General features: G+C 37.2%; 1 protein-coding gene across 1 annotated transcript; it reads left to right on the top strand.

The window, feature by feature from the left end:
• Nucleotides 1-9,438: 9,438 nt before the first annotated feature.
• LOC126627124 (cinnamoyl-CoA reductase-like SNL6) lies at nt 9,439-13,453 on the top strand. Its single transcript, XM_050296550.1, has 4 exons — nt 9,439-9,682; nt 9,783-9,937; nt 11,524-11,721; nt 12,888-13,453. The coding sequence occupies exons 1-4, from the start codon at nt 9,568-9,570 to the stop codon at nt 13,317-13,319; spliced, it is 900 nt and encodes a 299-aa protein (XP_050152507.1). The 5' UTR covers nt 9,439-9,567; the 3' UTR covers nt 13,320-13,453.
• The last annotated feature ends 904 nt before the right edge of the window (nt 13,454-14,357 follow it).

The raw sequence follows: 14,357 nt of genomic DNA, 5'->3' as shown, positions 1-14,357 counted from the left end.
GGGATGAGGTTCCACGGCCACATGCTCTATGCTCCCTACCATCGTCATCGGCTCTAAGAATTTCCATGAGAGTGGTCGATGCTCTCCATTGTCCATGCTCCGTCCTAAGAAAGAAGACGTGTGCAGTCCTCCGTCTTCACCACAACCAAACTCCCACAAATAGCACGAGTTTGAAGGAAGCAAAAGTTGAAAGCAGCGAGTCCCTCAATTTTCTTCCGCTGCAAAGTGATTAGCGTCACAATTTTCTGGTGCCCAGAGAACTACTGCTGCGAGTTTTTTTTTTTTTTAAACCACAACATAAGAGTCCTTGTGCCTTTCTCTCTCAAGTTCACACATGGTGGAAAAAGGCATCTCAAAGACTTAGTTTTTTTTAAAGAAACAAGTTGTTGAGCTGCCATATTTTAATTCCACTATTTCTTATAAGTCTGTTTGATGCCAGAGAAAAAAATATATAAAATAGAGAAAGGAAAAGGCTACAGCAAGAGAGGGAAACAAAAACTCCTCCAAAACTTTCCACTCACTTGAGCATTATGAGCATGGCCTCATGGATTAAATTTTGGGCATAAAACAAAGAACATGTAAGCGGCACTGTGCTTCAAAGAATTAACCAGAAAGGAGGAAGAAGTCTTTCAAATGACTTAAATGTGGTTATCTTTTTGATCAAATATTGGGTAAAAAATATTAACCAAAAGCATTAAAATCAAACTGACAGATGCTACAAGACAAAAGGAAAGAAGGGAAATTTGCCACACCTTTAAATAAATAGCTAAAAAATATTTGTTTCTCTGCCAACAATAGCAAAAGGACCATTGCCTCTGCCACCAACAACAGCTATGCAAGGACGCTGCTCGGAGATGTGCAACAACTATACTTGACTAAATGACAAACGTAGCAAAAATATGGCTTCGAGATCAACCTCACTTGTAGGAAAACCAGCAGGCATTAATCTAATGTTCTCGTTACAAAATTAACATGGGATACAAGAGTTCCACCCAAAGCCTTTTGTGCCAGGAATTTGAAAGATAAGGAAAAAATGGAGATTGCAAAGTCTGCAAAGGAAAGCTACGGTAGAGAAGAGGAGAAAGAAATTTGTCTTCTAAACCATGCACATGGTCACTTAAAAAAAATGGGCAGTTGTCTTCCATGCAAATTCAAAATAAATAGAAAGGTAAAATATGGTTTTCCTCTCCAAACACCACCACTTGAAGCCCTATTTGGGACTTAGAAAATTAGAAGTCTTCAAATAGAAGAAAGAAGCTTGCTGCAAAACAAAATCTATCTAAGTTAAATGGGAATGTTGCCCACCTAGATAACAAATTCATATGGGCTTTGTAAATGTAGACCCTATGAATTAGAGTCGAGGACAAGCACCAAATGGCAGGAGCCTAATAGCGTGATGGAGACATATTGAGTCCACCCAATCCAAAATAAGGGATTATGGAGATAACATCGATGACACCAAATTCGTGGATGTAAATTACCCCAAATACCGTGGATGTGAACCATCTCAAAGTACAAAACTCGATGGACTCACCACCTCAAATTGGTGAAACTCATGCTATGTATCAAATACCAAATGGCATGAAGCCGTATCAAATCCCAAATGGCACAAAGCCTTTACAAATGGTACAAAGCCACTTCAAATTCAAATGGCACAAAGCCGTGATAAGTCTCAAATGGCACGAAGCCAAAGGAAAATCTCAAATGGCATGAAGTTGTATTAAGTCTCAAATGACACAAAGCTGTGTACTACTCCAATGGCTCAAAGTCCTCGCCTGCACGAGCTAAAACTGCACAAGGCATCAAATCCTTGCTCCAATGACTCAAAATCCTCGCCCGCACGAGCTAAAACTGCACAAGGCATCAAAATGCCCGCTTCAATGGCACAAAGTCCTTGCCCGCACAAGCTGAAACTGCATAAGGCACCAATAGCTCCAATGGCTCAAAGTCCTCGCCCACACGAGCTAAAACTGCATAAGGCATCAAAAGCTTCAATGGCTCAAAATCCTTGCCCAAACGAGCTAAAACTGCACAAGGCATCAAATGCTCATTCCCTGCACGAATTGAAACTGCACAAGGCATCAAACCCCAACAAATACAAAATGAACTACGAGTAACTTGATCCCTCAAGAGGGTACGTAGGCAATCTAGGGCTCGACCAAGGTGCAGTCGCAAAATCAAAGTTACGATATATTCATGTTGGAATCAAAGGGTTTTTCCCTTGTAACGAAGGATTGTAATTAATAGACGCATAGTATAGAATAGGTCGAACTCAAATTAATAAAACCCTATTCGGAAAAATGAATGAGGGTGAAATTGTGTCAAGTGAATTTTTTGTTTACATATTATGTACAATTTTTGATCAACAAATGTCAAATTTGACTCCAAACCACAAAGCCTTCAAATTCAGTAACCGATTGGAGAGACTTCTGATGTCAAATATACACAATGGCATTCCACCTAGGATTTTGGCATCTCCAAGGAGATGCTCTTACAAAGAGTCATTTGCAAAATCTGATTTACGTGAGTCTTGTATACGCCTCTATAGGACTCATGTGGCACGTTCCTAATACGTCTTATCTAAACCTTTGTAATATATTCCTAACTAACTTGGTCATCAATTAACGGTCAAATAAATTGATTAACTAATAGATATATGACATTGCAATAAATTTTTGAGTTTGTCTATGACATTGTAATGTTTTAATAGGCCACGTTATGTCCAATTTAATGGTTCACCAAACGGGCTTTAGAAAACACTATTAAGAAATATTTGTAAATGACTCCTTACATGTAATCAGTTGTAAATATGATTCACATGAATCTTGTATATGCCTTTATAGGACTCATGTGGTACATCCCTAATACGTCATGTCTAAACCTTTGTAGTATATTCCTAACTAACTTGGTCTCAATCCATTGGGATTTGAAAGTTCCTAGAAAGGGTTTAACATTGTTTGTACCACACTTTACCAATCGAAACTAACAAGCATCAGTCAACTTTATACCTTCAAAGCCCATTGAAAGGATTCGTGTTGAGGCACTCTTGCTAAAGGACAAGATTTTCTCTCCAACCAGGAGGCCAATCATAATGTGACATGTGTCAACATCAAAATAAAGCTCCTAGAGTCCCACATTGACCACGGACGAAAGCATGCAACTCTCCTCAACTATAAAAGGACACCATTCTTCTACAATTATTCCCTAACGCCATTATTGTAGTACCCATTATTAGAACCTACTAATAATGATTATGCTTAGACCATTTTACTACGTAAACTCTACATTACTAATGAGAACTTCTCTACCCTCATCGATGTAGTCCAACTTAGAGTGAACCATGTATAGTTTGTGTTTGTTTCCCTATCTCTATCTCTTACATATTACCCTCACTAAGTGACCAGAGTAACCTTGCGAAGGTCATAACTTGACATGTTGATGCACAAAACCGAAGGGGTCTTGGAACAACGTAAATCCGACCGTGAATCTGCAAGAAATGTAAATAACACAAGATGTATCGTGGTTCACCCCAATGTTTGGGCTACGTCCACACTGATATTGTATTTCTCTGAGATGTTGAAAAGGGAGAGAGAGAGCTTCTGAGGGTGAGAGAGCTCTTCTCAATCTGAGAGGTTTGAGGGGGTGAAGAGGCTTGAGAATTGTGAGGGTGAGGATGCCCTTTTATAGACTAAGGGCTCCTCCTATTTTTACATATTTGCCCTTTCTTTATTACATAATTACATTTAAGTCATCTGAGTATTTATACGAGATCTAAATACGGAGGCCCTAAGTATGATACAAACAGTAGTCCCCCAAGTCTTCAGTCAAGAGAGTTTTTTGGCTGGAGACTTGAAATTCAGTCCATGTGTAGGCCGAAGTAACTAGATGTCGTCTAGGACTGATACTCGATATGAGACGGTGCTCAATCTGAAATGATGCTTAACTAGAAGTAGCACATGTTACTAGGCTGCTCGGCTTGTGTCTTATGTTGCCTTGGTTGGCTCGGCTTGTGGCGTTGAAGATGAGAGAGTCCCTTTTATAGAATAAGGGCTCGCTTCTCAATACATAAATGATGGGCTAGAGTTGATGCTCGCGGCGAGGCGGTTGCTCCGTAGGTAGCGATGCTCTCTAATGAAGGTGAGGGAGTCCCTTTTATAAAATAAGGGCTTGCTCCTCAGTACATGAATAATAGGTTAGGAGTGATGCTCGCGGCGAGGCGGTTACTCAGCTGGCGGCGATGCTCTCTAATGAAGGTGAGGGAGTCCCTTTTATAAAATAAGGGCTCGCTTCTCAGTACATAAATAATGGGCTAAGTCCCCCAAGTATTTTTCATGAGGCCCAGTTGAGGCCTAATATATGGTACATAATGTAGTCCTCTAAGTCTTCGGTCAATAGAGTATGTTGGCTAGAGACTTCAAATTGAATCCATGTATGGGCCGAAGTGGCGGTTGTTCGAATACGGTATTTATATATCCTTCACTGAAGCTTTATAGGTGAAGCTTTGCAAGTGATGCTTTTGAAGCTAGAGCTCTGTAAATGAAGCTTTCAAAGTTGGAGCTTTGTAAATGAAGCTTTCGAAGCTAGAGCTTTGTAAATGAAGTTTTTGAAGCTCAATTAACATGAGTGATGCTCATGAATGTTTATGTGGATTGACATGAGTGATGTTCATGGATGTTGACATGAGTGATGCTCATGAATGTTTAACATGAGCGATGCTCATGAATGTTTAACATGAGCATCACTCATGAATGTTGACATGAATGATGGTTATGAATGTTTATGTATGATCGTCATGAGTGATGCTCATGAATGTTTATGTATGAATGACATGAGTGATGCTCATGTATAATTTTAGAGTACTGGGCGTACTTTTGATCACCTGGTTGGTGATAATAGCGGCAGGCTGCTGAATAATTTTGGAGTACTGGGCGTACTTTTGATCACCTAGTGGGTGATAATAGCGGCAGGCTGCCGAATAATTTTGGAGTACTAGGCGTACTTTTGATCATCTGGTTGGTGATAATAGAGGGCCTTGCTCTTCTGAGCATATGGGTATTCGCCCTCCACATAACATTCCAGCCCATTATTTTAGGTTTGCCCTTTTTTTATTTTTTATTTTTATTTATTTTTTTTTATTATTACCCTTTAATGGGGTTTATACATATGTCTCTAAAAGATAAGAAAAATAAATTACATCATTTTGCCTGATAAAGATAATAGAGTTCTTTATCTTCTTCCAGTGGTCGACACCTTTTCTCCCCAGACATCTTTTTCTTTTTCTTTTTTTATATTCCTTTTCTTCCCATTGTAGATTTACATCATGGGGTTTGGTCAGCAGGCATGATCTGCTCCCTTTATTCCTTGCTTTTGCAGATTTGCGTGCCTGTTATCCGTAACTTTTCTGTGGGTGGTTGACAAAATAAAGAAAGCACCAACCGCTATTATTTTCAGCTTTCAACTAAAGAAAGCATAATTCTTTCTTTTCTCTTTTTGCTTTTTCGTCATGTGAGCACATGACTGCACCACTTGCAAACAGAATGGTCGTTCTAAATGGACCGAAAGTCATGAGTGTGCCAGTACTTCGTTCCACTTCCTGACCCATCAGCTGACGAGTATGGCAAAGGCTCTCTGTGATGCTTTCTACGGTAGATGTCATTCCATCTTTTGTTACATCTTGAATGCTACCATTCTCAGCTTAGCAAACATTTCCAAGTTCTCACATCTTCAGAATCCGTAGAGCATGAGTTTCGAAACAGGAAACATCAAACTTGGAACAATAGAAGTGACCTGGAAACCAATATTTACAACAATCCCTGAAGTTCGTCTTCCTGCATACAAAGCAAAAGTTGCCTGATTAATGGCACAGACAGCAGGGACATTCATGTCAAAAAGTACTTTGTATATAGCCTCTTTGAGCTGCCGTCTCGATGCTTTAGCAGATTCAGTATCATTGTAATGGCATATTGGTATAGATAAAACCATGGGCTGCGAAGACGGTTTCACCTGCATCTAAAAAGGTTACTGACCGGCCTGATGGACATGCGTATTTGCTCCAGCCAAATTGAGAATGTTTGAAGTGGGTATCCGAATCTCAAATGGGTTTCCGAGAAAGCATAGGATTCCCAATAATTCTCCTCCTCCTGCTTCTGATTCTTTAGAAAGAAAATCCACAGCTCGTTCTCGAAGACAACGCACCGCCACGCTCTGCACACGACGCTCAATTTCACGGCTTCCTTGGGCCCCACCAGTCTCGCGATTTGCATCAGTTGGTTTGTTGTTGATGCGGTGATTGGGTTTAACGAGGATGACGGTGGAGAGCCAGGACCTGAAATTCCAGAAATTGGAAACTGCAATTGGATTCGGAGGCATCCAGATGGAAGGATAGGTAAATCGATGGCAAAGAAAGCTTAATCCGCTCTGCTCGTAATCAAAGTCGAACACCGTGGCATCGAAGAACTTCTGCAGAAGTCGATCGGAGGTAGATTTTGGGACCAACTGCACAGTTGGACAAGTGGAAGGACGACATGTGTCAGGCAACCCAGGTGAGGACGAAAAAGAAGGAGAAGAGAGCTCAGACTCAGTACTGGAAGACATTTGGACAAATTGAAACCCAGAGTCACGAAACTGGAAGGATGAGGAACTTATAACTTGACAAAAATAATGTGGGTCGGGTTGTTTGGTTCTTTGGTTTCTGCAGATTCACGGTGGCTATTCTGGTGAGGTTGTGAAAGTTTCACGGTGGTGAAATGAAAAAATGAAAGAGAACCGACATAGCTTTTCATGTCGTTACCCACAGACGGCGCCAAATGTTGATGCACAAAATCGGAGGGGTCTTGGAACAACGTAAATCCGATCGTGAATCTGCAAGAAATGTAAAGAACACAAGATGTATCGTGGTTCACCCTAATGTTTGGGCTACGTCCACATTGATATTGTATTTCTCTGAGATGTTGAAGAGGGAGAGAGAGAGCTTCTGAGGATGAGAGAGCTCTTCTCAATTTGAGAGGTTGAGGGGGTGAGGAGGCCCTTTTATAGACTAAGGGCTCCTCCCCTTTTTACATATTTGTCCATTCCTTTATTACATAATTACATTTAAGTCCCCCGAGTATTTATACGAGATCTAAATACGGAGGCCCTAAGTATGGTACAAACATGACATTTTACGTTATTTTAAAATTAACCCGTTTTGTGCATCAACAAACATGTTTTAAGATACTTGAGAGTACAATACTTGAACAAGTGAGTATTGCCTTCTTGAAACTATCAAGGCGCATGCCACTATAATGTGAGCTCGAGTTCTAGGCGTGACATCACTAACAAAGAAGTCATGTACTTTTTCCAAATGGTAGTGACAGAAAACAATCATTCATATGCACCATGATGAGGGTTGGATCCTCATCAATTTTCCTTCCCATAACAACTAGAATTTAATCCACTAATGCTAACGCTCTATTTAAAAAATTCATATCCTTTTTGATAAATCTAAGAAAATAATGTTGTTTGCTTTTGGTTTTAAATTATTGTATTGTTTATTTTAATGTTTCTATACAATGATATGTCTGGTCTAAAGAATGAAGGAATAAATTGGTATCCAACTCATCATCTACGATTTCAACCTTATGACCTCTCACTTACAAGAGAAATACCACTAGACCGTTGTATAGAGTAATTAGTGTATTGTGTATTAAACAATGAGTTTTGATGAGGAATTTTAAATGAGATGATCTCATTTTAGTATTTTTTTCAAGGAAAGAGGCCATTTCCCAAACGTTTCTCTCTTGAAAATATTGTTCAAGGGTTATTATTATGTTGAATTGAGAACTATTGCCCCATAAAATTCAATGCTTGAAAGGGTTTTTTAATTTTTTTTATTACAATTGATATTCTATACTAAATTATGGTAAGGTAGATGAAAATTTTGGACACAAAACATATTGAATTGAAGAAAAAGACTATAACTACGGCAATCACCGCTTGCAATACTAGAAAAAAATTATATACTTCAATGCACGTGGCTTGTGAATCAACTCCATTCCTTTTAAAACGTTGATTTAATTTTAAACATATCTCAGTCCATGTCTATCTAGAAATTTGTATGAAGTTTCAACACAGAGAAATATTTTAGGGTAGAATGCTATCACTATATTTTCTTGGTCCATCCGTGACCAAAATTCAAACTATACTTTCATACATTCGGACACAACGCAGACAATGGCCACAGTTCCAGCTTTTCCGTATCGAAAAGTAAATGGTCGCGTAAAGTGTCAGACCAGAACTGATCTATTTGTTGACCCAAAATTTGACAAAAGGATTTTGGTCTCTTGTGCAGTGCACCTAAACTCCCAAACAGTTGTGTAATTTTCTATTGATTTATTTTTTAAAAGGAAAACTAATAAAAAGGGTTTGAAAACTTTGAGTTTTAATAATAAGGACAAAATAAAGGGTAAAGTGAATAGTACCAAGTTTGACTTTTTAGTGTAAAAATGTGATTTTTCGTTAAAGTAAACATTACCGTAAGCTTTTCGTTAAAACTCCATTTTTTAAATTTATAAATAACAATATTTACTTTAGAAGAATAAAGATTTGAGTCAGATACTCAATGCATCAGCCACTATGTATCGAACTCAACATAAACATGTCATCATCTTTTATATGAATTGAATATGAGATATTTTACTTATGTAATTATAACACTATGATAAATTTTATTAGATTAGCCATTAACAAGATTTCATCGACGCCGTCATGTCATGGCTCAACTCTTTTTTACTACTGTAATAAAGGAAAACTTGCTTGAACAGATGAGTTGGAAATGATTTAAAAATAAATATATGAATAAACAACTACAGTTTTGTATCACGTAGGTAGGGAAGGAGGAAGTAGGTATGTGAAAGTATAACTACATGTGTGAAATTTAATGGAGACACATGTTCCTACCAAACCCCACATAGTAGCAACTACCTCCCAACTAGAGTTAATCCCCTCTCCTCTCCACGTTCTTTGAATGCTAGCCACCCGTCTATATATGCCTTCCCTTCTCTGCGTCTCGTACACTGATTTTAATTTTCAATCGTCAAATTAATGATCAAATATTAATAAGTGTGTTTAAAAGATAAGAATAAGTATGTAAATATCACTTTTTTATAATTATTCGTAACCACCAAGAGTGGCTAAACAATCCCAATGCCAAAATAAATACCAATATGTCGTAGTACTCAGTGACGCTAAAATCTTTAACTAATTAAGTATACCCCTAAATTTGAAACTCTGATACCGTATTAAACAAACTGCTAAATCGTTAAAACGCAAACTGTCAAGCAAATAAATTAGCAATAATCGCGATCTCTGGAACGTCAACAAGAGCGTGACGAGCGCAGTACATACTTTCTACAATTGTTGCTGCTATGTGGCGCTTGGTTGGTAGCGTGTGGGACTACTTGTCGTGCCTATATATATAAACCTCATTCCTCTCCATCTACCCAGAACCTGCAACCTCCCTAATATTGCCAGCTCGAACCTTCAAACCCCAAAAGCCTCTCTCTCTTTCTCTCATACAGAGAGACACAAATGGCACCAGCAGCAGCAGTATGTGTAATGGATGCATCAGGCCACGTAGGCGCCAGCCTCACAGAGCGCCTGCTGCAAAAGGGTTACACAGTCCATGCTGCCCTTCAGAGGCATGGTGGGTTTTTAAATTTAGCTTAATGAAGCTTTTTACTTTTGTTTAGTTCTGGATTATTATCGTTAATTAACATTGTTCTTGGGGTGTGTTGATTAATTAGGGGAAGCGCGGTTGGGTGGGATTTGTTGTGACAAAACGAAGCTCAAAGTTTTCGATCTGGATCCGTTCGACTACCAGAGCATCCTGGACGCTCTCAAAGGCTGTTCCGGCTTGTTTTATTCATTTGAGCCTCCACAAGATCAGCCTGACTGCGATGTATGTACCTTCTTTCTCCCCAATTGACTCACTTGATAATCCTTTTGGTTTCGTTTTTTTTAAGCTGAAAACTGAAAATAGTTTAGTAAAAGATGAAATGTTTAGTAAACGAACCCTTTTGTTAATCAACTGCACTAGAAATTCTGTGTTTAATTTGCTGATTTTCTCTATTCATTTTGTGTTTGTGGTGTTTTAAACCCTTTTTCCATAACAAAAATAAAAAAGATAAAAATAAAGAATAAATAACGAGAGTTATTATCAGCAGTCTAAACAAGTTATTATGAACAATTATTACATGATGATTTAGTGGTTGAGAACGAATTTCAGATTAAGTTTGATTTCGACCTCTAAAACAATAAACTAACATAACCAAACCACTAACTAATCTTTTTTAACGTAAAGTTATTATACACTCAGACATTTTAAGATGATCACGTAATTGCCTAATGAAGTTGTCACTTCGTCCAAAAAAATAATGATTACATAATTATTCTATTGAAATGATTGGAGGTGCTCTCTTGTGGCAAGAAAGAAAGTTTGAAAGTGATATATATCGTTTGCTTTTTCTAGATTTTGTATAGATTTTGTATATATCATGTGACCAATAAACCAATGAAAAGGAACATATTTGGTGAATAAGAAATAAAGAGAAACTTTAATCTTTGCATTATAACAGATGCAGTTAACCTCTCTCCTGGGTTTGGCCCTTATGTTTTTTTTCTTTTAAATAGTAAACTGATTATTAATGATCAAATACGAGTCGGTACATTAATATCAGCACCTAGACTATTCAAAAGCTAAGTCGATACATTACCATCATCAGCTAGATTATAAACAAGAATGCTATGGAGATTTTCTTTAAAGTGAGACTCTCTATGTACTTTCTGACACTTCATGTTTTTCGCATAATATTTTATAATATTAATAAGAAAATTGAAATTAAACTGTGAAGTAACAGAAAAAATATAAACTAAGCAGCTCCCAACTATCCTAGGGAAACACATCCTTATCTTCAAAGGACCTGGATTGTTTGCCCTCCATCATCTCATCCCCTTCTCATCCCTTTTTATTTTTGTGGTCATGGTTAAGACAAAAAACAATGAGAATATAAAATATTGACGTGGCTTAACTGTGACCACAGAAATAGAAGGAGATGGAAAGGGTATGAGATGAGAAGGGCATACAATTCACGTCCATCTTCAAAAACCATACACTGTATCTATATATCTATTTTTTAGTTTTTATTATTTTTTATTATTTTTTATTAAAATATCAACATTACCGGGAGGCGGAGGGAAATACACGGTATGTTTTTTAATAATTAGATCAACGTAACACAATCAATCAGCCTCTTAAATTATTTTTCCACGAGAACTAGTCAAAAGTCCGACATCATACATTGATTATTTTCTCAGGTTTTGAATATTTTACGAGAAACCTTTTCAATGTACTGGGTTGGATTGAATCAATTGTGGAAATAAAAAATTCTAACAGTTATAAAAATCAAATATAACTGAAATATTTGTGGCACTCAATATTACGTAGGATTAAATTTACACCAGTTGTTATATATATGTTGCGTGCAGGAATACATGGCAGAAGTGGAGGTTCGGGCAGCGCACAACGTACTAGAAGCATGTGCAAGAACTGAAACAATAGACAAAATCGTGTTTACATCTTCCGCCGCTGCCGTCTGTTGGCGAAACGATCGCAAGTCGACGGCTCTCGATTTGGATTTGGATGAACGGCACTGGAGCGATGTCAATTTCTGTCGTAGTTTCAAGGTAAATACGGTATCTTTACAAATTTGTCAACCCATCAGTTAGTCCATTCCAACAAAAGAAAATAAAAAGTCGTTTAGTCAAGTGTGTTTGTAAAATGCTTCTACGTACATGTAACCGCAACAAAAAATTAAAAAAAAAAAAAAAACACAGAAAAAAAAAACGAAGACTTTTTGGTACAGTGGGTTGGTGGCCCGTTGCGCAGCCACATCTTGGGAAACTAGGAATTCTGCCGCCACGCGCGTGGACCATTTCTAACTCTTGATGAGATGCATTATTTGGAGATGAGGGTTCCATATGAAAATAATTGATATGTTGTTTATAGAGTTGATTTAGACATCGGGTTCAAGAAAATTAAAATCACTTACCGTTCAAATCTTAATCGAGCTGTTGAAGAAAACATATGTGAAAATTTATATATGAATTATTACTAAATATCACCGAGACTCAATAATAAGTTGTTAAGTTAGAAATAGTATTAGTGATATTAACTGTGTCATTCTACTTTTTGAACAAAAAAAAAGTGTTATTCTGAAGAAATTTTTCAGTATGTAGGAAAAACGGGTCATTACACCAATTATCATATAATATAATTAGTTGATTTTTTTTTTAAGTTTAGTTGCTTTTTTTTTTAAGTTTCCAATCAATCGTAATATTATACTTCCAGACCGTGTTTCCAACACGTTAAAAAATTTCTCATCGTTTTCAACAGTCATAAATGATTCGTGACCCAATGTTGATCAGTAGTGGACATGGATCCTCTCCGGATCCATTGGACCTAATCCACCAAGTCACATCATCCGGGCCATTGAATTTTGATCCAACGGCTAAAGTTATTATAACTTTTAAAACGAACCCCTGTTTGTAGCTGTTGAATTAAATTTTTATGGTCCGGATGATGTGACTTGATGGATTATGACCAATGGATCTAGAAGAGATCCATGTCCATCAGTAATTAGAGTGTTGTGAGTAGGTAGGAATGTGATCCGATCCCACTTTCAACCTGAACCAACAAATGCAATGTGATCCGATCCCACTTTCAACCTGAACCAACAAATTACTAAACTTCACTTACCCATATATATATATATATATATATATATATATATATATATTTTTTTTTTTTTTTTTTTAGGGAAACTTACCCATATATATTTGTTGTTGGACAGTTGTGGCATGCATTATCAAAAACCCTAGCAGAGAAGACAGCATGGGCCCTTGCAATGGACAGGAGCTTGAATATGGTGTCTATGAATGTAGGTTTGCTGATGGCTCCGGATTTGTCCATCACCAACCCGTATTTGAAAGGAGCAGCTGAGATGTACGAAGATGGCGTGCTCGTGACCGTCGATACTGATTTCTTAGTCGATGCACACATCTGCGTTTTTGAAGATGTCTCGTCCTACGGTCGATATCTGTGCTTCAACAACATCATCAATCGGGCTGAAGATGCTCTAGAGCTTGCTCGGAAGTTGACTCCTTCTGCCCCCTCATACCCACAAAGCCAAGATCAGGATATGAGGATCCCTCAACAGAGGATAAGCAACAAGAAATTAAATAAATTGATGGTGGAATTTAAGAGCAAATCTCAAGAGTGTTGAAGGGCGATTTGCTTATATTATATGTATGTGTGTGTGTGTGACATGTTGGTCACTTAAAGGCACATATTATTAAGAAAGCATGTTTTTGTAAGTGCTATATTTATTTGTGTGCTTAATAATATCGTTTGTTAAAATATATATATATATATATATATATATATATCTCATTTCTTTTACTTTGTTTGAAGCTGGAAATTTTCATATTGCTTGTGTTGAAGCACAAAACTAGAGGTTTTGGAACAACGTAAATCCGACCATAAATCTACAAGAAAAGTAAAGAACACAAGATGTATCGTGGTTCACCCCAAGGTTTGGGCTACGTCCACACTGATATTGTATTTCTGAGGGAGAGAGAGCTCTGAGAGTGAGAGCTTTGAGAGGTGGTGAGAGGGCCTAGGAATTGGCCTCCCTAATTGTGAGGGTGATGAGGAGTCCTTTTATAGAATAAGGGCTCCTCACTTATTACATATTTACCCCTTCCTTTATCACATAATTACATTTAAGTCCTCCGAGTATTTGTACGAGATCTAAATACGGAGGCCCTAAGTATGATATAAACAGCTTGTTTTAGAAGTCAAAAGAATAAATTGGAGCATTAATTAACATCTGAATTATGACCAAATTGTAGCTTTGAGTTTTGAATTAAAAACCGATTAAAATTGATATACATAAATTCTTGCAAAGTTAGCGTGAAGGACTAATGTTCCACACTTTGTTAAACATGTATAAAGCTACAATTCAATCATAGTTTAAGAACTAATGCTTCAATTTTCCAAAAAATAAAAATAAATCAAAGTTTTTGTAAGTTGTAATGATGGCTACGTAGTTCCGGTCTCATTCATCTCTATTATATTTCTCCATGATTCAAAGTTCTAAATTCTTTGTTTAACTAATTAATTAGTTTAGCACTCTTGACAAATGTTAAATTTATGACATGTTTACTAACATGTAAAGAACATTGAAATGATTTCATTTTTACTAAATTGATATTAAATGTACAACAATGGATCTCTAACATTCAACCATAGAACGAGAATA

Source organism: Malus sylvestris, chromosome 6, assembly GCF_916048215.2.
Source record: "Malus sylvestris chromosome 6, drMalSylv7.2, whole genome shotgun sequence".
Lineage (NCBI taxonomy): Eukaryota > Viridiplantae > Streptophyta > Magnoliopsida > Rosales > Rosaceae > Malus > Malus sylvestris.
This window is presented reverse-complemented; position numbering and strand designations above follow the sequence as displayed.